Source organism: Ascaphus truei, chromosome 6, assembly GCF_040206685.1.
Source record: "Ascaphus truei isolate aAscTru1 chromosome 6, aAscTru1.hap1, whole genome shotgun sequence".
In the NCBI taxonomy this organism is placed as follows: domain Eukaryota; kingdom Metazoa; phylum Chordata; class Amphibia; order Anura; family Ascaphidae; genus Ascaphus; species Ascaphus truei.
In genome coordinates, this window is record NC_134488.1 from 129,710,004 (window position 1) to 129,736,108 (window position 26,105).

A 26,105-nucleotide genomic window follows, 5' to 3' on the forward strand; every position below is an offset into this window, starting at 1 on the left:
GGACGGGGGTACAGGGTGTATAAGGAATAAGAAAGGATTGGGTTCTGTTTCCATAGAGAATAAGGTGGGACAGGTTGTAGGGTGTATACTTTATTAGACTTTTCTGACCGTGAAAGAATAATTAAGAATAAGACAGGATCAGAAGCAAACTGTATCATTATTTGCCCTATTGCCCTACTGCCTTAAGCTTTATGTGACACAAAATCCCAGGGTCCTCATCACAGGTCACGTGCAAACCATGGCACAAAAGTGTTTGTCAGTCATAAAGGGGTTAATGCTGTGTGTTATTGTTCTGAGAGGCCCCGTTCGCTAGAAACAAAACTGTCACCCTCATCACATCCATTCACGGGCAGAGAGTGCCAGCTAAGCACATGCCTTTATCAGGAACCCAACCAGCTCTGAGCTTCTATGGGGGGCTGGAGTGAGAAGGGGGGGATCTATTCACCCCTTTCTATCCGCTCCGGGGGAGGGAGGTATCCTGAGTGAAAAGGATTTTACCTGCGTCAACAGAAACCATCCAAAGTGAGGGTCGGGGGTGCGGGCATCATGGGAGTTTTTTTTTGGACACCAGCCTAGTCTGAGTCTTTTCAGCTTCGCTCATTGAAGAAGAGAGATCTCCAGCAGCTTACCTCTTGGAAGAACACCTCACACAGGTAAAGCTTGTCGTGTGAAACAGGGTTTTTCTTTGCAGTAGGAGAGCACAGTTGGTGTCACGCCTGAAGTAGAGCCATTGAAAACCCAGGTGCAACAATTATCTGTGATTTGTTTCTCCAAGGAATGGTTCGATTTAGTCCAAGACCGATGCGGCTACCGTATGACCCAACCCAATATACCTCCCTTATTTAACAGCTTGATTGCAAGCCCTTCAGTAGAACTCGTTATTATTTGGGATGTGCAGAGTGGGGCATGTGTTGCTTATCCAATTTATTTTCTGGGGGAGGCTGCAGAGTAATTTGCTTCACACATTTATTAGACAGAAATCTCTGCAGAGCATCTCCTTTGCTGGTTAATGGTAAAAAGCTTTTGCTTTGATAAACAAACTATTCCAATCAGCACAGTTAAGTAACGATAATAATAAAAACGTAATTTCATATAGCGCATTTCTCCCGCGCGTCACAATTACAGTATAGCATGTGGTACGCAGCACGTAGGATTATTACAGACACAATCTGACACCACCAGATGAGTTTACAATCTATGGTTTTGGTGCCCGAGGCACATGGAGATAAACTGACTTACCCAAAGTCACCAGGAGCTGACACCGGGAATTGAACCAGGTTCCCCAGATTCAAACGCTGTGTCGTTTGTTCTTTCAGCATCCAAACAACAATAATAATAAAAACCTTCAAGATGTGACATAAGAGGGGGCTGTAAAAACCTAATATTTGCAGGAAAAGTTCATGCCGCCTCAGGCCAGGGATTTCTTTTTTTACTTCAGGTAAGAAGAAAAAAAGACAGGATTATTATTATTCTCATTATAATATTTGCGCTGTTGAACTCCCCTAATGACCCAACTAGTCCCCAAATTACAAGGGCACTGGCACTGGCGCTGGGGGAAATGCAGGGCAGATACCTACTGCACCTTAATACAACGATGCTGAGAGATCAATGTGCAAACTCCCCTCTGACCATTTTACAGAGAGAATCTTTTAGGGCAAAATCTGCAATCCTGGGGCAAACCAAGCTCCACAATGGCACCCGTGTACTGGGATTGTATTTAACAAATAATTGTGCGATAATCAATACAAACCTGCATAAAATGTGCGTGGTATGTATGAAGACTTCATACGTATGACGTTTAATTTGTCGTTTAACATTATTTTTTATGCATATCATCATGATGAATACCTGATTGATATCATTTAAATGACATATGTAGGAGTCCTCCGATCAGCACTGGCTTGGTGACAGAATCCCTATTACCACTCGCGGGGTGTGAAGCTGCAGTATTTCCCTGCTCTTTCTTCCCAGGGGGCTAAAAATACAGAACAAGAATAGTGGATAAAGAAGCATTATAAGCATTATATATTATAGAAGCATCTATGATACATTTATATTACTCTGAATAACAGCTCGAAGAACAATATAGATCAGGGCGCGCAAACTTTTTGCCTTATCTTATCTTGACGCCGCGGGTTCGTGTGACATCACTTGACCCGTGGCGTCATTTGACATCACGTTACCGTGGCAACCGTGATGTCACATGACCCCACAGCGTCATTTGACGCCACGTTGCCATGGTAATGCGTCCTGGAGCCGGCTGAACCTCGGTAAGTAGAGGTTGCAGAGGCCTCGAGCGGTCCCTCGGCATTTAATTTAAATGCCAGGGGGGTGGGGGGGGGGGGGAGGAGGGAGAGAGCGGGGCCTCTGCAACTACCCGCGCCAGCCCCAAAATCTCGCGCCCCCCAGTTTGTGCACCGCTGATTTAGATCATAATGTTTTTTAAAAAAAAGGTTTTAAAATCACTCACTATGTAGAAAAAAATTAGACTAGCTAAAAGATGTCCCTCTATGTCCTGTTCCACGTTCAGATCCCCAGTGAAACGCATGCACCATGAAAAATGAAACAAGGCGCAGTCCTTGATGAGAAGAACTGGAACTCAGTCCCCAAAACAAAATCCTTGATTCCCCAAAAATTGTGCCCCCCCAAAAAATAAGGTGTCAACGTATATATAATAAAAGTCTTTAAAAAAAGAGCCGAACGCCTCACCAGTTTGTAGATCTGTATGACAGACCTTCCATGTGGCACTCCGTTATTTCATAGAGTTTCTGTGTGGGTCTCGGGAGGAAAGAAAGTATACGTGCTGGGTATAGCTACGAGGACCGTGCTGGGTATAGCTACGAGGACCGTGCTGGGTATAGCTACGAGGACCGTGCTGGGTATAGCTACGAGGACCGTGCTGGGTATAGCTACGAGGACCGTGCTGGGTATAGCTACGAGGACCGTGCTGGGTATAGCTACGAGGCCGTGCTGGGTATAGCTACGAGGACCGTGCTGGGTATAGCTACGAGGACCGTGCTGGGTATAGCTACGAGGACCGTGCTGGGTATAGCTACGAGGACCGTGCTGGGTATAGCTACGAGGACCGTGCTGGGTATAGCTACGAGGCCGTGCTGGGTATAGCTACGAGGACCGTGCTGGGTATAGCTACGAGGAACGTGCTGGGTATAGCTACGAGGACCGTGCTGGGTATAGCTACGAGGACCGTGCTGGGTATAGCTACGAGGACCGTGCTGGGTATAGCTACGAGGCCGTGCTGGGTATAGCTACGAGGAGCGTGCTGGGTATAGCTACGAGGACCGTGCTGGGTATAGCTACGAGGACCGTGCTGGGTATAGCTACGAGGACCGTGCTGGGTATAGCTACGAGGACCGTGCTGGGTATAGCTACGAGGACCGTGCTGGGTATAGCTACGAGGACCGTGCAGGGTATAGCTACGAGGACCGTGCTGGGTATAGCTACGAGGGCCGTGCTGGGTATAGCTACGAGGACCGTGCTGGGTATAGCTACGAGGGCCGTGCTGGGTATAGCTACGAGGACCGTGCTGGGTATAGCTACGAGGCCGTGCTGGGTATAGCTACGAGGGCCGTGCTGGGTATAGCTACGAGGACCGTGCTGGGTATAGCTACGAGGGCCGTGCTGGGTATAGCTACGAGGACCGTGCTGGGTATAGCTACGAGGACCGTGCTGGGTATAGCTACGAGGACCGTGCTGGGTATAGCTACGAGGACCGTGCAGGGTATAGCTACGAGGACCGTGCTGGGTATAGCTACGAGGACCGTGCTGGGTATAGCTACGAGGACCGTGCTGGGTATAGCTACGAGGACCGTGCTGGGTATAGCTACGAGGACCGTGCTGGGTATAGCTACGAGGACCGTGCTGGGTATAGCTACGAGGACCGTGCTGGGTATAGCTACGAGGACCGTGCTGGGTATAGCTACGAGGACCGTGCAGGGTATAGCTACGAGGACCGTGCTGGGTATAGCTACGAGGACCGTGCTGGGTATAGCTACGAGGACCGTGCTGGGTATAGCTACGAGGACCGTGCTGGGTATAGCTACGAGGACCGTGCAGGGTATAGCTACGAGGACCGTGCTGGGTATAGCTACGAGGCCGTGCTGGATATAGCTACGAGGCCGTGCTGGGTATAGCTACGAGGACCGTGCTGGGTATAGCTACGAGGACTGTGCTGGGTATAGCTATGAGGACCGTGCTGGGTATAGCTACGAGGCCGTGCTGGATATAGCTACGAGGACCGTGCTGGGTATAGCTACGAGGAGCGCAAGTCTCCGGTCGGGGTTTCGGACCCTTCCAGTGCATCTTCTTGGCCCTTGATTGGAAGAGTGCGTAACGTTGTTTTGAGACTTCCGGGTCTGAGTTCTTCTCACCGAGTACGGTCTTGTCCCATTTTTGTTGGTGCAAACGTTTCACCTCCGGACAAAGGTCAGAGGTTAGTCCGAAACGTCGATCCTGCTTGAATACATTTAGTATATTTTTGCATCGAGATCACTGCAGTGCCATTGTTTCTTGTTTTTAGCAATAAAAAATGACTTTTTCTTATACAGTGCTTCTCTACTCATTGCCTTTTATTTTTTTTACAATTTATAAAAACAGAATAGTGTGCATTTTTATATTTATAACTAGTTTTAGTAACGATAAAGGATTAGTGTAATATTATTTATAATAGCCATACCGTAAGAAATACAGTCTGTTAACCTATATAATGGGATTTGGACCGCGACGGGACTTGCATCAACTTGATGCACAAGAAGTAACTTATTTATTTAATAACAGCAACTTTTTGTTCCTTTTACATGGTGTGAGTGCTGCTTTGCTCCTGATCTTTACATGGTGTGAGTGGCGCTTTGCTCCTGATCTTTACATGGTGTGAGTGCTGCTTTGTTCCTGATCTTTACATGGTGTGAGTGCTGCTTTGCTCCTGATCTTTACATGGTGTGAGTGCCGCTTTGCTCCTGATATTTACATGGTGTGAGTGGCGCTTTGCTCCTGATATTTACATGGTGTGAGTGCCGCTTTGCTCCTGATCTTTACATGGTGTGAGTACCGTTTTGCTCCTGATCTTTACATGGTGTGAGTGCTGCTTTGCTCCTGATCTTTACATGGTGTGAGTCCTGCTTTGCTCCTGATCTTTACATGGTGTGAGTGCCGCTTTGCTCCTGATATTTACATGGTGTGAGTGGCGCTTTGCTCCTGATATTTACATGGTGTGAGTGGCGCTTTGTTCCTGATCTTTACATGGTGTGAGTGGCGCTTTGCTCCTGATCTTTACATGGTGTGAGTGCCGCTTTGCTCCTGATCTTTACATGGTGTGAGTGCCGCTTTGCTCCTGATATTTACATGGTGTGAGTGGCGCTTTGCTCCTGATCTGCACATGGTGTGAGTGGCGCTTTGCTCCTGATCTTTACATGGTGTGAGTACCGCTTTGTTCCTGATCTTTACATGGTGTGAGTGCTGCTTTGCTCCTGATCTTTACATGGTGTGAGTGCCGCTTTGCTCCTGATCTTTACATGGTGTGAGTGGTGCTTTGTTCCTGATCTTTACACGGTGTGAGTGCTGCTTTGCTCCTGATCTTTACATGGTGTGAGTGCTGCTTTGCTCCTGATCTTTACATGGCGTGAGTGCTGCTTTGCTCCTGATATTTACATGGTGTGAGTACCGCTTTGCTCCTGATCTTTACATGGTGTGAGTGCCGCTTTGCTCCTGATCTTTACATGGTGTGAGTGCCGCTTTGCTCCTGATCTTTACATGGTGTGAGTGCTGCTTTGCTCCTGATATTTACATGGTGTGAGTGGCGCTTTGCTCCTGATCTTTACATGGTGTGAGTGGCGCTTTCCTCCTGATCTTTACATGGTGTGAGTGCTGCTTTGCTCCTGATCTTTACATGGTGTGAGTAACGCTTTGCTCCTGATCTTTACATGGTGTGAGTGGCGCTTTGCTCCTGATCTTTACATGGTGTGAGTGGCGCTTTGCTCCTGATCTTTACATGGTGTGAGTGGCGCTTTGCTCCTGATCTTTACATGGTGTGAGTGCCGCTTTGCTCCTGATATTTACATGGTGTGAGTGCTGCTTTGCTCCTGATCTTTACATGGTGTGAGTGCCGCTTTGCTCCTGATCTTTACATGGTGTGAGTGGCGCTTTGCTCCTGATCTTTACATGGTGTGAGTGGCGTTTTGCTCCTGATCTTTACATGGTGTGAATGCCACTTTGCTCCTGATCTTTACATGGTGTGAGTGCCGCTTTGCTCCTGATCTTTACATGGTGTGAGTACCGTTTTGCTCCTGATCTTTACATGGTGTGAGTGTCGCTTTGCTCGTGATATTTAAATGGTGTGAGTGGCGCTTTGCTCCTGATCTTTACATGGTGTGAGTGCTGCTTTGCTCCTGATCTTTACATGGTGTGAGTGCTGCTTTGCTCCTGATCTTTACATGGTGTGAGTGGCGCTTTGCTCCTGATCTTTACATGGTGTGAGTACCGCTTTGCTCCTGATATTTACATGGTGTGAGTGGCGCTTTTCTCCTGATCTTTACATGGTGTGAGTGCTGCTTTGCTCCTGATCTTTACATGGTGTGAGTGCTGCTTTGCTCCTGATCTTTACATGGTGTGAGTGCTGCTTTGCTCCTGATCTTTACATGGTGTGAGTGCCAATTTGCTCCTGATCTTTACATGGTGTGAGTGCTGCTTTGCTCCTGATCTTTACATGGTGTGAGTGTTGCTTTGCTCCTGATCTTTACATGGTGTGAGTGCTGCTTTGCTCCTGATCTTTACATGGTGTGAGTGCTGCTTTTTTCCTGATCTTTACATGGTGTGAGTGCCGCTTTGCTCCTGATCTTTACATGGTGTGAGTGTTGCTTTGCTCCTGATCTTTACATGGTGTGAGTGCTGCTTTGCTCCTGATCTTTACATGGTGTGAGTGGCTCTTTGTTCCTGATCTTTACATGGTGTGAGTGGCGCTTTGCTCCTGATCTTTACATGGTGTGAGTGCTGCTTTGCTCCTGATCTTTACATGGTGTGAGTGGCGCTTTGCTCCTGATCTTTACATGGTGTGAGTGCCGCTTTGCTCCTGATATTTACATGGTGTGAGTGGCGCTTTGCTCCTGATCTGCACATGGTGTGAGTGGCGCTTTGCTCCTGATCTTTACATGGTGTGAGTACCGCTTTGTTCCTGATCTTTACATGGTGTGAGTGCTGCTTTGCTCCTGATCTTTACATGGTGTGAGTGCCGCTTTGCTCCTGATCTTTACATGGTGTGAGTGGTGCTTTGTTCCTGATCTTTACACGGTGTGAGTGCTGCTTTGCTCCTGATCTTTACATGGTGTGAGTGCTGCTTTGCTCCTGATCTTTACATGGCGTGAGTGCTGCTTTGCTCCTGATATTTACATGGTGTGAGTACCGCTTTGCTCCTGATCTTTACATGGTGTGAGTGCCGCTTTGCTCCTGATCTTTACATGGTGTGAGTGCTGCTTTGCTCCTGATCTTTACATGGTGTGAGTGCTGCTTTGCTCCTGATATTTACATGGTGTGAGTGGCGCTTTGCTCCTGATCTTTACATGGTGTGAGTGGCGCTTTCCTCCTGATCTTTACATGGTGTGAGTGCTGCTTTGCTCCTGATCTTTACATGGTGTGAGTAACGCTTTGCTCCTGATCTTTACATGGTGTGAGTGGCGCTTTGCTCCTGATCTTTACATGGTGTGAGTGGCGCTTTGCTCCTGATCTTTACATGGTGTGAGTGGCGCTTTGCTCCTGATCTTTACATGGTGTGAGTGCCGCTTTGCTCCTGATATTTACATGGTGTGAGTGCTGCTTTGCTCCTGATCTTTACATGGTGTGAGTGCCGCTTTGCTCCTGATCTTTACATGGTGTGAGTGGCGCTTTGCTCCTGATCTTTACATGGTGTGAGTGGCGTTTTGCTCCTGATCTTTACATGGTGTGAATGCCACTTTGCTCCTGATCTTTACATGGTGTGAGTGCCGCTTTGCTCCTGATCTTTACATGGTTTGAGTACCGTTTTGCTCCTGATCTTTACATGGTGTGAGTGTCGCTTTGCTCCTGATATTTAAATGGTGTGAGTGGCGCTTTGCTCCTGATCTTTACATGGTGTGAGTGCTGCTTTGCTCCTGATCTTTACATGGTGTGAGTGCTGCTTTGCTCCTGATCTTTACATGGTGTGAGTGGCGCTTTGCTCCTGATCTTTACATGGTGTGAGTACCGCTTTGCTCCTGATATTTACATGGTGTGAGTGGCGCTTTTCTCCTGATCTTTACATGGTGTGAGTGCTGCTTTGCTCCTGATCTTTACATGGTGTGAGTGCTGCTTTGCTCCTGATCTTTACATGGTGTGAGTGCTGCTTTGCTCCTGATCTTTACATGGTGTGAGTGCCAATTTGCTCCTGATCTTTACATGGTGTGAGTGCTGCTTTGCTCCTGATCTTTACATGGTGTGAGTGTTGCTTTGCTCCTGATCTTTACATGGTGTGAGTGGCTCTTTGCTCCTGATCTTTACATGGTGTGAGTGGCGCTTTGCTCCTGATCTTTACATGGTGTGAGTGCTGCTTTGCTCCTGATCTTTACATGGTGTGAGTGGCGCTTTGCTCCTGATCTTTACATGGTGTGAGTGCCGCTTTGTTCCTGATCTTTACATGGTGTGAGTGCTTCTTTGCTCCTGATATTTACATGGTGTGAGTGGCGCTTTGCTCCTGATCTTTACATGGTGTGAGTGCTGCTTTGCTCCTGATCTTTACATGGTGTGAGTGCCGCTTTGTTCCTGATCTTTACATGGTGTGAGTGCCGCTTTGTTCTTGATCTTTACATGGTGTGAGTGCCGCTTTGTTCCTGATCTTTACATGGTGTGAGTGCTGCTTTGCTCCTGATCTTTACATGGTGTGAGTGCCGCTTTGTTCCTGATCTTTACATGGTGTGAGTGCCGCTTTGTTCCTGATCTTTACATGGTGTGAGTGGCGCTTTGCTCCTGATCTTTACATGGTGTGAGTGCTGCTTTGCTCCTGATATTTACATGGTGTGAGTGGCGTTTTGCTCCTGATCTTTACATGGTGTGAGTGCTGCTTTGCTCCTGATATTTACATGGTGTGAGTGGCGCTTTGCTCCTGATCTTTACATGGTGTGAGTGCCGCTTTGTTCCTGATCTTTACATGGTGTGAGTGCCAATTTGTTCCTGATCTTTACATGGTGTGAGTGCTACTTTGCTCCTGATCTTTACATGGTGTGAGTGTTGCTTTGCTCCTGATCTTTACATGGTGTGAGTGCTGCTTTGCTCCTGATCTTTACATGGTGTGAGTGCCGCTTTGTTCCTGATCTTTACATGGTGTGAGTGCCGCTTTGTTCCTGATCTTTACATGGTGTGAGTGGCGCTTTGCTCCTGATCTTTACATGGTGTGAGTGCTGCTTTGCTCCTGATCTTTACATGGTGTGAGTTTTGCTTTGTTCCTGATCTTTACATGGTGTGAGTGCTGCTTTGCTCCTGATCTTTACATGGTGTGAGTGGCGCTTTGCTCCTGATCTTTACATGGTGTGAGTGGTGCTTTGCTCCTGATCTTTACATGGTGTGAGTGCCGCTTTGCTCCTGATATTTACATGGTGTGAGTTGCGCTTTGCTCCTGATCTTTACATGGTGTGAGTGCCGCTTTGTTCCTGATCTTTACATGGTGTGAGTGCTGCTTTGCTCCTGATCTTTACATGGTGTGAGTGCCGCTTTGTTCCTGATCTTTACATAGTGTGAGTGGCGCTTTGCTCCTGATATTTACATGGTGTGAGTGGCGCTTTGCTCCTGATCTTTACATGGTGTGAGTGCCGTTTTGCTCCTGATCTTTACATGGTGTGAGTACCGCTTTGCTCCTGATCTTTACATGGTGTGAGTGCCGCTTTGTTCCTGATCTTTACATGATGTGAGTGCCGCTTTGTTCCTGATATTTACATGGTGTGAGTGCTGCTTTGCTCCTGATATTTACATGGTGTGAGTGGCGCTTTGCTCCTGATCTTTACATGGTGTGAGTGCCGCTTTGCTCCTGATCTTTACATGGTGTGAGTGCCGCTTTGCTCCTGATCTTTACAGGATGTGAGTGCCGCTTTGCTCTTGATCTTTACATGGTGTGAGTGGCGCTTGCTCCTGATCTTTACATGATGTGAGTACCATTTTGCTCCTGATCTTTACATGATGTGAGTGGCGCTTTGCTTCTGATCTTTACATGATGTGAGTGGCGCTTTGCTCCTGATATTTACATGGTGTGAGTGCCGCTTTGCTCCTGATCTTTACATGGTGTGAGTGCCGCTTTGCTCCTGATCTTTACATGATGTGAGTGCCGCTTTGCTCTTGATCTTTACATGGTGTGAGTGGCGCTTGCTCCTGATCTTTACATGATGTGAGTGGCGCTTTGCTCCTGATCTTTACATGATGTGAGTGGCGCTTTGCTCCTGATCTTTACATGGTGTGAGTGGCGCTTTGCTCCTGATCTTTACATGGTGTGAGTGGCGCTTTGCTCCTGATCTTTACATGGTGTGAGTGGCGCTTTGCTCCTGATCTCACTCTATTGGATTCTACTCCTGCTGTGCACCCGTGCCAGTAAGACACCAGAGTATATCATGAGTGCCCTTTACCCACTAAGATTATAACCCAGAAGTGGCCAACTCCAGTCCTCAAGGGCCACCAATAGGTCCTGTTCTAAAAATAGCCCTGCTTCAGCACAGGTTGCCCAATCAGTGGCTCAGTCAGAGACTGAGAATAGAGGTAAGTGCTGCACACCACAATAAAAAATCCAAAAGGTGATACAATTACCGGTGCTCCTACAAATGGATAATAGCCGGCAGCATACCCAGGAACGCAAGAAAGAACGAATCGCAGAGCACCGACGGATTTATTTTCCATGGGATTCTCTGCGCTTGTTCCTGCGCTGCCGGTTTTGTTGCCCTGGAACGGCAGCACTTTTTCCTTGATGCACACACCCATTTGAGTGTCCTGAGATATCGAGGGCGGAAGAAAAAAGAATCTCATAGGGAGGTAGAAAGTGTACTGTATCATAGTGAGGAGCTACGGGACCCACAGGGGCACAGGGAACCCAAACATTGATGAGGAGCTACGGGACCCACAGGGGCAAGGGAACCCAAACATTGGTGCGATCTGGGATTGTAGAGTCGTTATAGCAAATAGAAATATCACGTGTGAGAAGATTCATATCTCAGGCAGGTCTGCAACCCTGCTCTTCCCCATTATCTTAGCATGCAATGCAATCACTGCAGCCAGGGATTCTGGGAAATGACAGGCAAATGAGCACAAAGTGTCATCCTTTGCTTCAAATCCCCTATAAGCTTAGGCCTGACGTATTACACGGCTTTTCACCACAGCTTGGGTTTAAGAAGTGCAGAGCTAGTAACCCTACTCACATACAGCTGTTTCGACCCTTAGGGTCTCATCAGTGTGAGGTTGCTTATACTGGCTTTGCAATTTGAAACTGTGTAGTGTCATTATAAAATGAGTGTTACTGTGATTTCAGGGCAGGCCAGTTATATGAAACAAGCACGTTCCTCTGGCCATTGTTTGATAAACGCCCGTGGAAAGTTACTCTAACACAACATGGAGGGATCGCTCATTTCTTATCAAAACTCCTTTAATTTAACAACACTGTATGTGGTCCTCTCCGTCTCTGGGGCATGATGGGACTTGGAGAATATAGGAGAGTCACTGAAGGGAGCGCCAATATTTTTTATTAGAGAACAAAGATGGCATTTTAAAGATGACCACGCAGCGTATTTTCATTCCCACTGCGCGCCGGAGAGGGAAGCTTGGATACGTCCCCAACATAAAGCTGTGCCGAGTACACACTGGCAAGCTCATCAAGTTTTACCTACAAGTAATACCAAAAGTTGAAGATGGGATCTCCCACTGGATATAGCTGTGAGTTGGGGGAGATGGCGGCATGAGCGGGCAGGATTAACATGACTGTTAGATCTCTACAGATCAGGTCATCTTCTAGGGCAAGCAAAACACACAATTTCTCCCGGGAGCATCGTGCGGCACGGATATGTATTTCTGAAATAGTATAGCAGACGGGCCCAGAGCAATAAAAATTCAATGGAGACTATGGTTGAATTCTCACAACTGACTTTAATGGTTCACAAAGCAAGTTTTATACATAAGGCAGGGACAAAAATACCGTTGTCATCTGTTACAAATATGGATACACATCTAAATTTACATGTAACCTTTACATACAGTAATGCCTTTTCTGTAAATCTTAAAACATTTAACTGCTGAGCAAGAGATATACAATGGTGTCTTATAAGGCTGTCCTGTCCTCTGTAGTCTTGCTTTAACAGCATATGACAGGCTCAAAAACAGCTGCTCTCAAAGCTATTTACAATAGTCTCTGAGAAATAGCAATGCCAGCATCTACAGTTCAACCTTATCAATCCCTGAGGGGAACAGAGCTGACAGAAGACAGTTTTAACTTTACAATGGCGTACTGGCAAAGGCTTGTGCGACCGATCTTAGTTCTGGTGAGAAGAGGCTTTGGGAGACTTGAATTGTATAGACGTATGAAGCATCATTACAGACTGCCGCATAGTTATTTCCAGGTGAGTGGAGGTTTCTAGTCTTGGATATGTCACTCAGCCCCTTCTCGCCTGCTTGTTCCCCAGGTCTCATCTCTAGAGCTCCCTTAGTGCCGAGAACATGTACAGTTTCATGGGTGGAGGCCTGTTCTGCGCCTGCGTGGGCAACATATTGCTGGTCGTGTCTACAGCGACTGACTTCTGGATGCAGTACCGTCTGTCAGGTGCTTTCGCCCACCAGGGACTCTGGAGATACTGTGTCACCGGGAAGTGCTACATGCAGATTGAAAGCATCGGTATACGTGTCCCCTTAACGTTCTCCTCATCCTCCCCTTCTCTCTAAGCATTATTTCAACTCCTTCTGGCCAGAGAAGCCCCCAATACCTGTCTTCCACCACCACTGGGTATGACGTAATAAGATGAAATGAACCGATATGTTCTGTGACTGGGTATCTCATGTATGGGACTCCTGGGCGATAGAATGGATCTGCCGCCCTTGGAGTCCTGCGTATGTGATACTCTATCATTTCATATAAGGTGCGTTTCACATTCAAATTAAGCAACAGTGGATCGTTTGACACTGAGATAAGAGGCACAGGTTACAATGGGACATTGCAAACCCTTCTCTGTCTGTGTTGCAATGTCACCCTGCAGTGGGAGTGACACACTTCATAGGTTGCAGGTCCTTTCTCAGTGTGTCCATAAGGTGGGAGGCGTAAATCAGACTTTGTTACCCTTTAGTGTGAGAGATATTCTCAGTGGGCTATAAGTTTCTCCCACTCTGTCAGTGTGTAACCCTTGAGTGGGAGATACATATTCAGAAGGGCATAGGCCCCCTGCCTTTCTCTGCCACGGTCTCCCTTTGGACAGATCTCCTTAGTTAATGTGTCATTGTGTCATTGTGTCATCACGTGGTGGGGTGGTCATACTTAGTACAGCTGAGTAAATCTGGGCTCCACGTCCCTTCTGTCTTTGTGGGGAATAGACTCTGTGTCACCTCTATGTCACTCTGCTATAATAGGGACAAACATGGTTACTATACTCCAGCACCCTCTAGTGGTGATACAAGTAATAATCTCACTGTTGAGACTGGTAAGTGTTGCCCTCAGCTGCAGTACATGCCAACATGTGACAGCTCATACCAGGGAACATAGTCAGGGTAATGGCGTAGATCTTATAGTCTTCCACTGCATTGGGATGAGGTAACACGATTTAGGGAGAAAGTATACACGCAATACATTAGTCAGTTATTTATGACATAGTCCCTGATTCATAATACCAGTTTTATTTATGGTTCCCGGGCCCGCCCTCATTCAGTTTAATCTCTGTTCTCTGCTAGCTTACTGGAATGCCACTCGGGCCTTCATGATCCTGTCCACCTTGTCTTGCTTCGCCGGGATCATCGCTGGGATTCTCTCCTTTGCTCACTTCTCCACCTTCCAAAGATTCAACAGATCATTTGCTGCAGGGATCATGTTCTTTATTTCCAGTAAGTAGTCCGTGCACCACCTCCCAACACTGGCCAGCCACCCCAACATATATTACCACATATCGCGCGCTAGCCTATTTCATATGGAGCCTGTATTTATAGACAATGCCATCTCCTCTCCTTCAGCAGGTACTGCATTTATAAAGGGGCCCACAGAGCAAGTCTGCCCTGACAGACGCACATACGCACACTAATGTCATGTCTGCTACTCCATTTATAAACAAGCCTTCCTGGACACACACACACACACACACACACACACATTGTCCATCCAGTTATCCTATGTGTAGGCTCGGAAATAGAAGAGTCCGATTTCATAAACAGAATGCATCCTAAGGCCTCGTTCAGGGTGCTGGCTTCGGAGGGAGGGCGTGCTGCCGTGCGTGCTGCCGTGAGAAACAAAGTATTCAATTTGAATACTGGTTTTCAGGGTAGCAACCGCCCTGTCTCCGAAGCCAGGAGTTGAAGCTGACTACAGTTTCAATAAACTAAAATTTCGTTTTTTTGGAGCTACAGCAGCGTCACAGGGACCAAGGCAGCCAATGAAATCATTCTTCAGAATGATTTCATGACTGCAACTTGGATACTTACCCTGCCGTCTGTAGCCCCGCCCCCTCCCCAACGCTGAAAAGTCTGCTGGGGGATAAACACTGATCGCCCAGCAAACTCCCGCACTGCCTCCCTCCCGCCCTCCCTTCGAGTCCTGCAGCTGGCACCCTGAACGAGGCCTAAAAAGCCTTAATATAATGTCAACAAAACAGAGATCATAAAACCACGGAGATAAATAATAAAGACGGGAAATGTTTATTAAAGCATGTCATAACCTTTAGGATACAATTAGAAGAGATTACAGGTCACATACACTAATCCCTGCTAAATCCGGACACACACACTAATCCCTGCTAAATCCGGGCACACACACTAATCCCTGCTAAATCCGGGCACACACACTAATCCCTGCTAAATCAGGGCACACACACTAATCCCTGCTAAATCAGGGCACACACACTAATCCCTGCTAAATCAGGGCACACACACTAATCCCTGCTAAATCCGGGCACACACACTAATCCCTGCTAAATCCGGGCACACACACTAATCCCTGCTAAATCAGGGCACACACACTAATCCCTGCTAAATCAGGGCACACACACTAATCCCTGCTAAATCCGGGCACACACACTAATCCCTGCTAAATCCGGGCATACACACACTAATCCCTGCTAAATCAGGGCACACACACTAATCCCTGCTAAATCAGGGCACACACACTAATCCCTGCTAAATCCGGGCACACACACTAATCCCTGCTAAATCCGGGCACACACACTAATCCCTGCTAAATCCGGGCACACACACTAATCCCTGCTAAATCAGGGCACACACACTAATCCCTGCTAAATCAGGGCACACACACTAATCCCTGCTAAATCAGGGCACACACACTAATCCCTGCTAAATCAGGATACATACAGTAATCCCTGCTAAATCAGGCCACACACACTAATCCCTTCTAAATCAGGGCACACACACTAATCCCTGCTAAATCAGGGCACACACACTAATCCCTGCTAAATCCGGGCACACACACTAATCCCTGCTAAATCAGGGCACACACACTAATCCCTGCTAAATCAGGGCACACACACTAATCCCTGCTAAATCAGGATACATACACTAATCCCTGCTAAATCAGGGCACATACAGTAATCCCTGCTAAATCAGGGCACACACACTAATCCCTGCTAAATCCGGGCACACACACTAATCCCTGCTAAATCAGGATACATACAGTAATCCCTGCTAAATCAGGCCACACACACTAATCCCTGCTAAATCAGGGCACACACACTAATCCCTGCTAAATCAGGATACATACAGCAATCCCTGCTAAATCAGGCCACACACAATAATCCCTGCTAAATCAGGGCACACACACTAATCCCTGCTAAATCAGGGCACACACACTAATCCCTGCTAAATCCGGGCACACACACTAATCCCTGCTAAATCAGGGCACACACACTAATCCCTGCTAAATCAGGGCACACACACTAATCCCTGCTAAATCAGGATACATACACTAATCCCTGCTAAATCAGGGCACATACAGTAATCCCTGCTAAATCAGGGCACACACACTAATCCCTGCTAAATCAGGGCACATACACTAATCCCTGCTAAATCAGGGCACATACAGTAATCCCTGCTAAATCAGGGCACATACACTAAACCCTGCTAAATCAGGGCACACACACTAAACCGTGCTAAATCAGGGCACGTAATGTGACGTTACCTGAAGCAGGAACAGACGATCTTTTCCCGGAGGTTAACGCTCACTCTCAAAGCTAATTCTATGCTAAAACCCCGTCTGTTGTATATCTCATTTGCACAGGCTTAGTGTAACGCCATTGTCGTGTGTTAGTCCTGTATTGCGTTTCCCCGCTCCACACGCTGAAATAGTCCTTATCTCTAGGGGAGAACAAGAGGACAAGTAATGGAGGAAATAAGTATATGTTGCTAAACGCACACCGAACTCTGCTGTTACATCCTCCATTTCAGATATAAAAATATTATATCCCTCTCCGTTTCCCCATTCGTCTCTGTCTCTCTCTCTGTCTCTGTGTCTGTATCTCTTTCTCTGTGTCTCTGTCTCTGTGTCTCTGTCTCTGTGTCTCTTTCTCTGTATCTCTTTCTCTGTGTCTCTGTGTCTCTGTCTCTGTGTCTCTGTCTCTGTGTCTCTGTCTCTGTGTCTGTATCTCTTTCTCTGTGTCTCTGTGTCTCTGTCTCTGTGCTCTGTCTCTGTGTCTCTTTCTCTGTGTCTCTTTCTCTGTGTGTCTGTGTCTCTGTCTCTCTCTTTCCCTCTGTTTCCCTCTCTTTCCCCCTCTCTCTCTCTCTCTCTCTCTCTCTCTTTCCCCCTCTCTCTCTCTCTCTTTCCCCCCCCTCTCTCTCTCTCTCTTTCCCCCTCTCTCTCTCTTGTTTTCTCCCCTCTCCCACCCCTCTCTCTCCCCTTCCCTCTCCCCTCTCCCACCCCTCTCTCTCCCCTCTCCCACCCCTCTCCCTCCCCTCTCCCACCCCTCTCTCTCCCCTCTCCCCTCTCCCATCCCTCTCTCTCCTCTCTCCCTAGCTCTCTTTGTGTTGCTGGCCATGGCGATATACACGGGGGTCACGGTGAATTTCCTGGGGAAGCGCTTTGGGGACTGGCGTTTCTCGTGGTCCTACATCCTGGGCTGGGTGGCTTTGCTCATGACCTTTTTTGCAGGTGAGACCTGGGTGTTTATGCCCCAATCAGTTGTCATTATTGTTTATTTGTAAAGCGCCAACATATTCTTGCCGCGCAGTACAAGAGGGGCACAGGGTAATGTACATGACATGAACAGTAACATACAAGTGAGCGCGCACAGGCACAGACAGAGATAAAGAGGGGAGAGGGGCCCTGCTTGTGAGAGATTACCAGCGCCAGTCCTCAAGGGCCACACACAGGTCAGGTTGCAGGATACCCCTGCTTCAGCACAAGTGGCTCAATCAGTGGCTCAGTCGAAGCAGGGCCGCCCCTGGTTTACGGCATAGCGCCGTTATCTTTAAATAACGTGACATTATTTCCGTCTCCGTGCCACTCGCGGCCAGATGCTGGAACATTTCTAGTAAAGCTTTTGCACCACGGCGGGCGCCGTTTGTGCGTGTAATAGTGATTTTGATAACAGTTCGTTATAAGCCCCGAGTTATCGGACCTCTGTGGATTTGTGGATGATGAGACGTGTCCAATTCTGCCCAATCTTTTTGTATTGTACCTTTGCTAATAATATACATGCAGCGCAGGAAACGCGCTCTCACACTCGCCCCGCGCGCAAGCAGAAAATGGGACAATGCGCAGGCAGGGGCGCCACCGCGGAGATTACGGGTCTCCGCCACGTATCTCAGGGCTACAGGTGAAAAATGTCCTGGCGGCATCTCCCCCTGCAAATCCCGTCAACATGGCTCCTGCCACGTCAAATGGCGCCGCGTTGCCATGACAACTGGACGCTACGTGACTCGCGCGGCGTCACGTTGCCGTGACAAGGGGCGTCCCATGACTCCTCAGCACCACGTGGCAACTTGATGCTGCAGGGCGCCACGACTTCACGTGACGTCACATGGCAACGCACGCCACTTGATGTCGCAGAGCAATGCTGACTGGACGTTGCAGCGGGAGATGCCGCCGCCGCCGCCGCTGGACGTAAGAGAGATAAATATATAAATAAAATAAATGAATGTAAAACATGAATTTGCAGAAAGTCTCCGGGTTAGCCTTCCATGGCTACGCTGTGTGCAACACAAACGTGTCTTTGCTCTCTGTACTGTACACTGAACGATCCCTCCCTCCTGCAGTGCCTCTGATCCCACCGCGTTCCTGTCTCTGCAGGTATATTTTACATGTGCGCTTACCGGATGCACGAGTGCCGGCGTGTGACAGGACCTCGCTAAAACGCCGGGAAGGAGAGAAGAAATAATCACCCCAACCTCTACTGGCCCTTTCTCCTCTTACTCCTCATCGGGCTCTTCCCTGTGGATGCACTGTAAGAGTTGGGTTACCCCCAGATAAGCCCAGCCATTTAACAGTAAGCAGGTCACTGTGACAGTGAGGTGAGATCACTGAGCATGCCTCCTGCCGTGCTAACGTTACCAGACCCCTTCTAATACCTCCTTGGTGGGAATATACTCAGTGGTAACCTAACTCTTGCAGTGTGTCCTTAATGCTGTTTCACTGGCGACCACTCAGGAACGTGTGACAGCTCAGTGCTCTCATCCCAGATCATATCCTGACTCCGAAGACTGGGGATGAAAGCGTTAAAGCATCAGTGCGACTTCAATGTATAAAGGGCTGCTGTCTTGTTCTATTGGGGTTGCTATCAGCTGAAAGCACTCACCTATGTAACGCATTCTCTTCCATAGCGAGAACTTGCTTCACCGTGTAAGATTTGATGGAAAATGTCGGCATTGATAGAAACGTAAACGCGGCAAAAGGGTTTCCAACAGGGCTTGGCAACTCCAGGCCTCAGGGGCCACCAACAGGTAAGGTTTTCTGGGTATCCCTGCTTCAGCACTGGTGACGCAATCAGTGCCTGCTTCAACACAGGTGACTCAATCAGTCCCTGCTTCAGCATAGGTGGCACAATCAGAGGCTCAGTCTTCAAATGAGTCTTTGATTGAGCCACCTGTGCTGAAGCAGGGATATCTTGAAAACCTGACCTGTTGGCGGCCCTTGAGGACTGAGTTGCCCCACCCCTGGATTACAATGAAGAGTACGTCCCGTGTAGTATCCTCGCTGCTTTTATCAGCGCCTCGTGCACGAGGAAACACACCAGCGCCAACGAGAAAGTTTCCAGGAACCGGGCACGATGGGGATAGGAGATGATTCCTAGAGGAGCAGCGTGGAGCAGTGTGGAGTAGCGGGGAGCAGTGGGGAGCAGCGCGGAGCAGTGTGGAGCAGCGCGGAGCAGTGGGGAGCAGCGCGGAGCAGTGGGGAGCAGCGTGGAACAGGACAACTGGGGGATTTTACATGGAGAAAAAGTAGTGGCAATTTTTCAAACAAAACGATACTCTGCAAACTGTGGGTGAGAGCGACGCGGGAAGGAACATTTAGGGGAAATTCTATATCTGATGAAGTCGCCATTCGGGACGGGCTCAGCCAAAGATCCCCATACCATTCAAATAGGATTTTCGGTCAAATAATGCCCCACACGGCCGCTTTTGGATATATAGAATTTACCCCTCAGTTGCTAAAAAGAAAGAACAAATCCCCGTACTATCATTTTTCTAGCTACCAAAAAACACATGACTAAGGCCGCGCTTATAGTGCCGGCGACGGCGACGTCAGGCTGCGCTTATAGTGCCGGCGACGGCGACGCCAGGCTGCACTTATAGTGCCGGCGACGGCGACGGCGACGTCAGGCTGCGCTTATAGTGCCGGCGACGGCGACGTCAGGCTGCGCTTATAGTGCCGGCGACGGCGACGTCAGGCTGCGCTTATAGTGCCGGCGACGGCGACGTCAGGCTGCGCTTATAGTGCCGGCGACGCGACGTCAGGCTGCGCTTATAGTGCCGGCGACGGCGACGTCAGGCTGCGCTTATAGTGCCGGCGACGCGACGTCAGGCTGCGCTTATAGTGCTGGCGACTGCGACGTCACGCTGCGCTTATAGTGCCGGCGACGGCGACGTCAGGCTGCGCTTATAGTGCCGGCGACGGTGACGCCAGGCTGCGCTTATAGTGCCGGCGACGCGACATCACGCTGCGCTTATAGTGCCGGCGACGCGACGTCAGGCTGCGCTTATAGTGCCGGCGACGTCAGGCTGCGCTTATAGTGCCGGCGACGCGACATCACGCTGCGCTTATAGTGCCGGCGACGGTGACGCCAGGCTGCGCTTATAGTGCCGGCGACGCGACATCACGCTGCGCTTATAGTGCCGGCGACGGTGACGCCAGGCTGCGCTTATAGTGCCGGCGACGTCAGGCTGCGCTTATAGTGCTGGCGACGTGACGGTGACGCCAGGCTGCGCTTATAGTGCCGGCGACGTCAGGCTGCGCTTATAGTGCTGGCGACGTGACGGTGACGTCAGGCTGCGCTTATAGTGCCGGCGACGTGACGGTGACGTCAGGCTGCGCTTATAGTGCCGGCGACGTCAGGCTGCGCTTATAGTGCCGGCGACGTGACGTCAGGCTGCGCTTATAGTGCCGGCGACGCGACATCACGCTGCGCTTATTGTGCCAGCGACGCGACGTCAGGCTGCACTTATAGTGCCGGCGACGCGACGTCAGGCTGCGCTTATAGTGCCGGCGACGTCAGGCTGCGCTTATAGTGCCGGCGACGTCAGGCTGCGCTTATAGTGCCGGCGACGTGACGGTGACGTCAGGCTGCGCTTATAGTGCCGGCGACGTGACGGTGACGTCAGGCTGCGCTTATAGTGCCGGCGACGTGACGGTGACGTCAGGCTGCGCTTATAGTGCCGGCGACGTGACGTCAGGCTGCGGTCCCTGGAAAAATCAAATAGAGATGACTTGTAGCGATCGCGACCAAACCGTCGCTCCGTCACGCCGTGCTTACTATAAGCGCACGCGACAGGGGCAATGCATTTGTTTCGCCGCGACGTTGCGTCGCCAGCACTATAAGCGCAGCCTTGCTGTGCTTAAATATTAGGAAATAAAAGTCCCGCGTGTGAGCACATTCACCCGTCTCAGACAGGTCTGCAACCCTGCCCTTCCCCTTTATCTCTTAGCATACAGTGTTTCCACAGCAGCCAGGGATTCTGGGTAATGACATGCAAATGAGTGTGAAGAGAAAGGAAGCAGGCACACGGTCTTAAGCACACACATTTATTGTGCCAGAGAACCCAGCGTTTCCGCAGCATACCGCTGCCGTTATCAAGGAGCGGGCTAATGATATGCAAATGAGCACACCGTGTCACCTTTTGCTTCTTGCCCCTTTTAACATGGACCCCCTACAGCGGCGGGTTGTACGTCCCCGCCGGGTACGAGCCCTGGGAAAAGTAACACGGAACATATACAATGTCTGGCTAAAGATAGGGCACTCAGGTCTGCGTGGGAACGGCGGCGTACCCTGTATTATGCAATGCTACACAGAGTGTCCCATATAGGACACCCCCATATTGGGTGCCTCGGCTTTGCGGACAGAGCCGGGGCGTTAGGGAGAGGTTCCGGGTAACGGAGTTCCATTTTGCATTCTGCAGTAATGCGGGATCGCGCTCCTTAACCCCTCGTCGGAGGTCAGTAATTGCAGTAGATGCTTGTACCTAACATTTATACAGCAGGCATGAGCTTATAGGGAGGCGCCCATGTTGAAATAGACAAGAATCAAAAAGAGACACACCTGCTGTGCTCATTTGCATGTTTTTACCCAGAATCCCTGGCTACAGTAAAAGCACGGTATGCTAAGAGTTAATGGGGAAAGGCAGGTTTGCAGATCTATAACAAAAGACAGAACGCCTCAGTGCTACACCCAATGTGGCCAATTATATAGTCATTATATAGTCATTATAGAGTTAAATACGTATCTGTTTTTCTTTTTATAAGTGAGAGTCATTTAGTTAAACTCTTTGGCCAAAGCGTTATAAACCTGTGAACCCCGCCACGGTGTCCCCTGCAAGTCCTAACACTACCTGCACACCCCGCCACGGTGTCCCCTGCAAGTCCTAACACTACCTGCACACCCCGCCACGGTGTCCCCTGCAAGTCCTAACACTGCCTGCACACCCTGCCACGGTGTCCCCTGCAAGTCCTAACACTACCTGCACACCCCGCCACGGTGTCCCCTGCAAGTCCTAACACTGCCTGCACACCCCGCCACGGTGTCCCCTGCAAGTCCTAACACTGCCTGCACACCCTGCCACGGTGTCCCCTGCAAGTCCTAACACTACCTGCACACCCCGCCACGGTGTCCCCTGCAAGTCCTAACACTACCTGCAAACCCCGCCACGGTGTACCCTGCAAGTCCTAACACTACCTGCACACCCCGCCACGGTGTCCCCTGCAAGTCCTAACACTACCTGCACACCCCGCCACGGTGTCCCCTGCAAGTCCTAACACTACCTGCACACCCCGCCACGGTGTCCCCTGCAAGTCCTAACACTACCTGCACACCCCGCCACGGTGTCCCCTGCAAGTCCTAACACTGCCTGCACACCCCGCCACGGTGTCCCCTGCAAGTCCTAACACTACCTGCACACCCCGCCACGGTGTCCCCTGCAAGTCCTAACACTGCCTGCAAACCCCGCCACGGCGTCCCCTGCAAGTCCTAACACTACCTGCACACCCCGCCACGGTGTCCCCTGCAAGTCCTAACACTACCTGCACACCCCACCACGGTGTCCCCTGCAAGTCCTAACACTGCCTGCAAACCCCGCCACAGTGTCCCCTGCAAGTCCTAACACTACCTGCACACCCCGCCACGGTGTCCCCTGCAAGTCCTAACACTGCCTGCAAACCCCGCCACGGTGTCCCCTGCAAGTCCTAACACTACCTGCACACCCCGCCACGGTGTCCCCTGCAAGTCCTAACACTGCCTGCACACCCAGCCACGGCTTCCCCTGCAAGTCCTAACACTACCTGCACACCCCGCCACGGTGTCCCCTGCAAGTCCTAACACTACCTGCACACCCCGCCACGGTGTCCCCTGCAAGTCCTAACACTGCCTGCACACCCCGCCATGGTGTCCCCTGCAAGTCCTAACACTACCTGCACACCCCGCCACAGTGTCCCCTGCAAGTCCTAACACTGCCTGCACACCCAGCCACGGCTTCCCCTGCAAGTCCTAACACTGCCTGCACACCCAGCCACGGCTTCCCCTGCAAGTCCTAACACTACCTGCACACCCCGCCACGGTGTCCCCTGCAAGTCCTAACACTACCTGCACACCTCGCCACGGTGTCCCCTGCAAGTCCTAACACTACCTGCACACCCCGCCACGGTGTCCCCTGCAAGTCCTAACACTACCTGCACACCCCGCCATGGTGTCCCCTGCAAGTCCTAACACTGCCTGCACACCCAGCCACGGCTTCCCCTGCAAGTCCTAACACTGCCTGCACACCCCGCCACGGTGTCCCCTGCAAGTCCTAACACTACCTGCACACCCCGCCATGGTGTCCCCTGCAAGTCCTAACACTGCCTGCACACCCCGCCACGGTGTCCCCTGCAAGTCCTAACACTGCCTGCACACCCCGCCACGGTGTCCCCTGCAAGTCCTAACACTACCTGCAAACCTCGCCACGGTGTCCCCTGCAAGTCGTAACACTACCTGCACACCCCGCCACGGTGTCCCCTGCAAGTCGTAACACTACCTGCACACCTCGCCACGGTGTCCCCTGCAAGTCCTAACACTGCCTGCACACCCCGCCACGGTGTCCCCTGCAAGTCCTAACACTGCCTGCACACCCCGCCACGGTGTCCCCTGCAAGTCCTAACACTGCCTGCACACCCCGCCACGGTGTCCCCTGCAAGTCCTAACACTGCCTGCACACCCTGCCACGGTGTCCCCTGCAAGTCCTAACACTGCCTGCAAACCCCGCCACGGTGTCCCCTGCAAGTCCTAACACTACCTGCAAACCTCGCCACGGTGTCCCCTGCAAGTCCTAACACTACCTGCAAACCTCGCCACAGTGTCCCCTGCAAGTCCTAACACTGCCTGCACACCCTGCCACGGTGTCCCCTGCAAGTCCTAACACTGCCTGCAAACCCCGCCACGGTGTCCCCTGCAAGTCCTAACACTGCCTGCAAACCTCGCCACGGTGTCCCCTGCAAGTCCTAACACTGCCTGCACACCCCGCCATGGTGTCCCCTGCAAGTCCTAACACTACCTGCACACCCCGCCACGGTGTCCCCTGCAAGTCCTAACACTACCTGCAAACCCCGCCACGGTGTCCCCTGCAAGTCCTAACACTGCCTGCACACCCCGCCATGGTGTCCCCTGCAAGTCCTAACACTACCTGCACACCCCGCCACGGTGTCCCCTGCAAGTCCTAACACTACCTGCAAACCTCGCCACGGTGTCCCCTGCAAGTCCTAACACTGCCTGCAAACCCCGCCACGGTGTCCCCTGCAAGTCCTAACACTGCCTGCACACCCTGCCACGGTGTCCCCTGCAAGTCCTAACACTGCCTGCAAACCTCACCACGGTGTCCCCTGCAAGTCCTAACACTGCCTGCACACCCCGCCACGGTGTCCCCTGCAAGTCCTAACACTGCCTGCACACCCCGCCACGGTGTCCCCTGCAAGTCCTAACACTACCTGCAGACCCCGCCACGGTGTCCCCTGCAAGTCCTAACACTACCTGCACACCCCGCCACGGTGTCCCCTGCAAGTCCTAACACTACCTGCAAACCTCGCCACGGTGTCCCCTGCAAGTCCTAACACTGCCTGCACACCCTGCCACGGTGTCCCCTGCAAGTCCTAACACTACCTGCACACCCCGCCACGGTGTCCCCTGCAAGTCCTAACACTGCCTGCACACCCCGCCACGGTGTCCCCTGCAAGTCCTAACACTACCTGCAAACCCCGCCACGGTGTCCCCTGCAAGTCCTAACACTACCTGCAAACCCTGCCACGGTGTCCCCTGCAAGTCCTAACACTACCTGCACACCCCGCCACGGTGTCCCCTGCAAGTCCTAACACTACCTGCACACCCCGCCACGGTGTCCCCTGCAAGTCCTAACACTACCTGCACACCCCGCCACGGTTTCCCCTGCAAGTCCTAACACTACCTGCACACCCCGCCACGGTGTCCCCTGCAAGTCCTAACACTACCTGCACCCGCAAAAGGATCTCCTATCCGCTTGAATGGAGGGAGAACTGGCTTAATAGTGGTCACTCACTGGAGCAGAACGAGACCTGCCACGTATAGCTTCGCAGATCTGCCCGAGACACAGGAACGGGCTCACAAGTGTTCATTTCATTTGCTATTTCAGCTCTGCACATTCATCAAAGTCTTCCAGCTGCAAAGCTCGGCCAACACTGCTGCAAAAAGAGTACAAAAATGCCACTTTCTAAAAAGAACAAAAATATAGCTGCTTTTATTTGAATGTTTTATTTATATAAATCTGCTGCTACTTAGTGAGCTGGTTTTACATGCAGGAGAGATTTAGAAAGACACCCTCTAGTTCTGTGTAACACTGGGGATTATTTACTAAAGACTTCCAGCTGCAAAACGGGGTCAAAACCAGATATATTAAAGGAAAAATATTTGCTTTCAATGAGATTTCTGCTCTGTTTTTTTTTTACTGTAGTAAATATACCACATTTTTTCCTCGCAGGGAAAGCTCCATCAGCTCAGAGCTCCATGCATTCGTCCCTCAGTGATATAATAAACTGGGGTTTGTTGAATTGCGTTTACAGTAACTTCATTCTCCGTTACGTATCAAATATCCCTGGGTGCAGAACTGGTCGGAAAAAACAGCACCTGATTTATCAAAATAAAATATCCCATCCTTTAACTCTGTTTCACCTATAGATGTGCAGCTGTTCTCCTGCACGAGTCTCGCTCCCGTTATTA

At 50.3% G+C, this 26,105-nt stretch overlaps 1 protein-coding gene across 2 annotated transcripts; it reads left to right on the forward strand.

The window, feature by feature from the left end:
* Positions 1 to 513: 513 nt before the first annotated feature.
* LOC142497902 (lens fiber membrane intrinsic protein-like) lies at positions 514 to 25,806 on the forward strand. 2 transcript variants are annotated; one of them, XR_012802348.1, is made up of 6 exons: positions 514 to 653; positions 12,666 to 12,874; positions 13,918 to 14,067; positions 17,195 to 17,329; positions 18,470 to 20,919; positions 20,998 to 25,806. XR_012802348.1 is itself a non-coding variant. In XM_075606317.1 (5 exons), the coding sequence occupies exons 2-5, from the start codon at positions 12,700 to 12,702 to the stop codon at positions 18,529 to 18,531; spliced, it is 522 nt and encodes a 173-aa protein (XP_075462432.1). In that variant the 5' UTR covers positions 514 to 653; positions 12,666 to 12,699; the 3' UTR covers positions 18,532 to 25,806. The 2 variants fall into 2 exon arrangements, 1 of the variants encoding a protein (XP_075462432.1); XM_075606317.1 differs by having other exon boundaries at positions 18,470 to 25,806.
* The last annotated feature ends 299 nt before the right edge of the window (positions 25,807 to 26,105 follow it).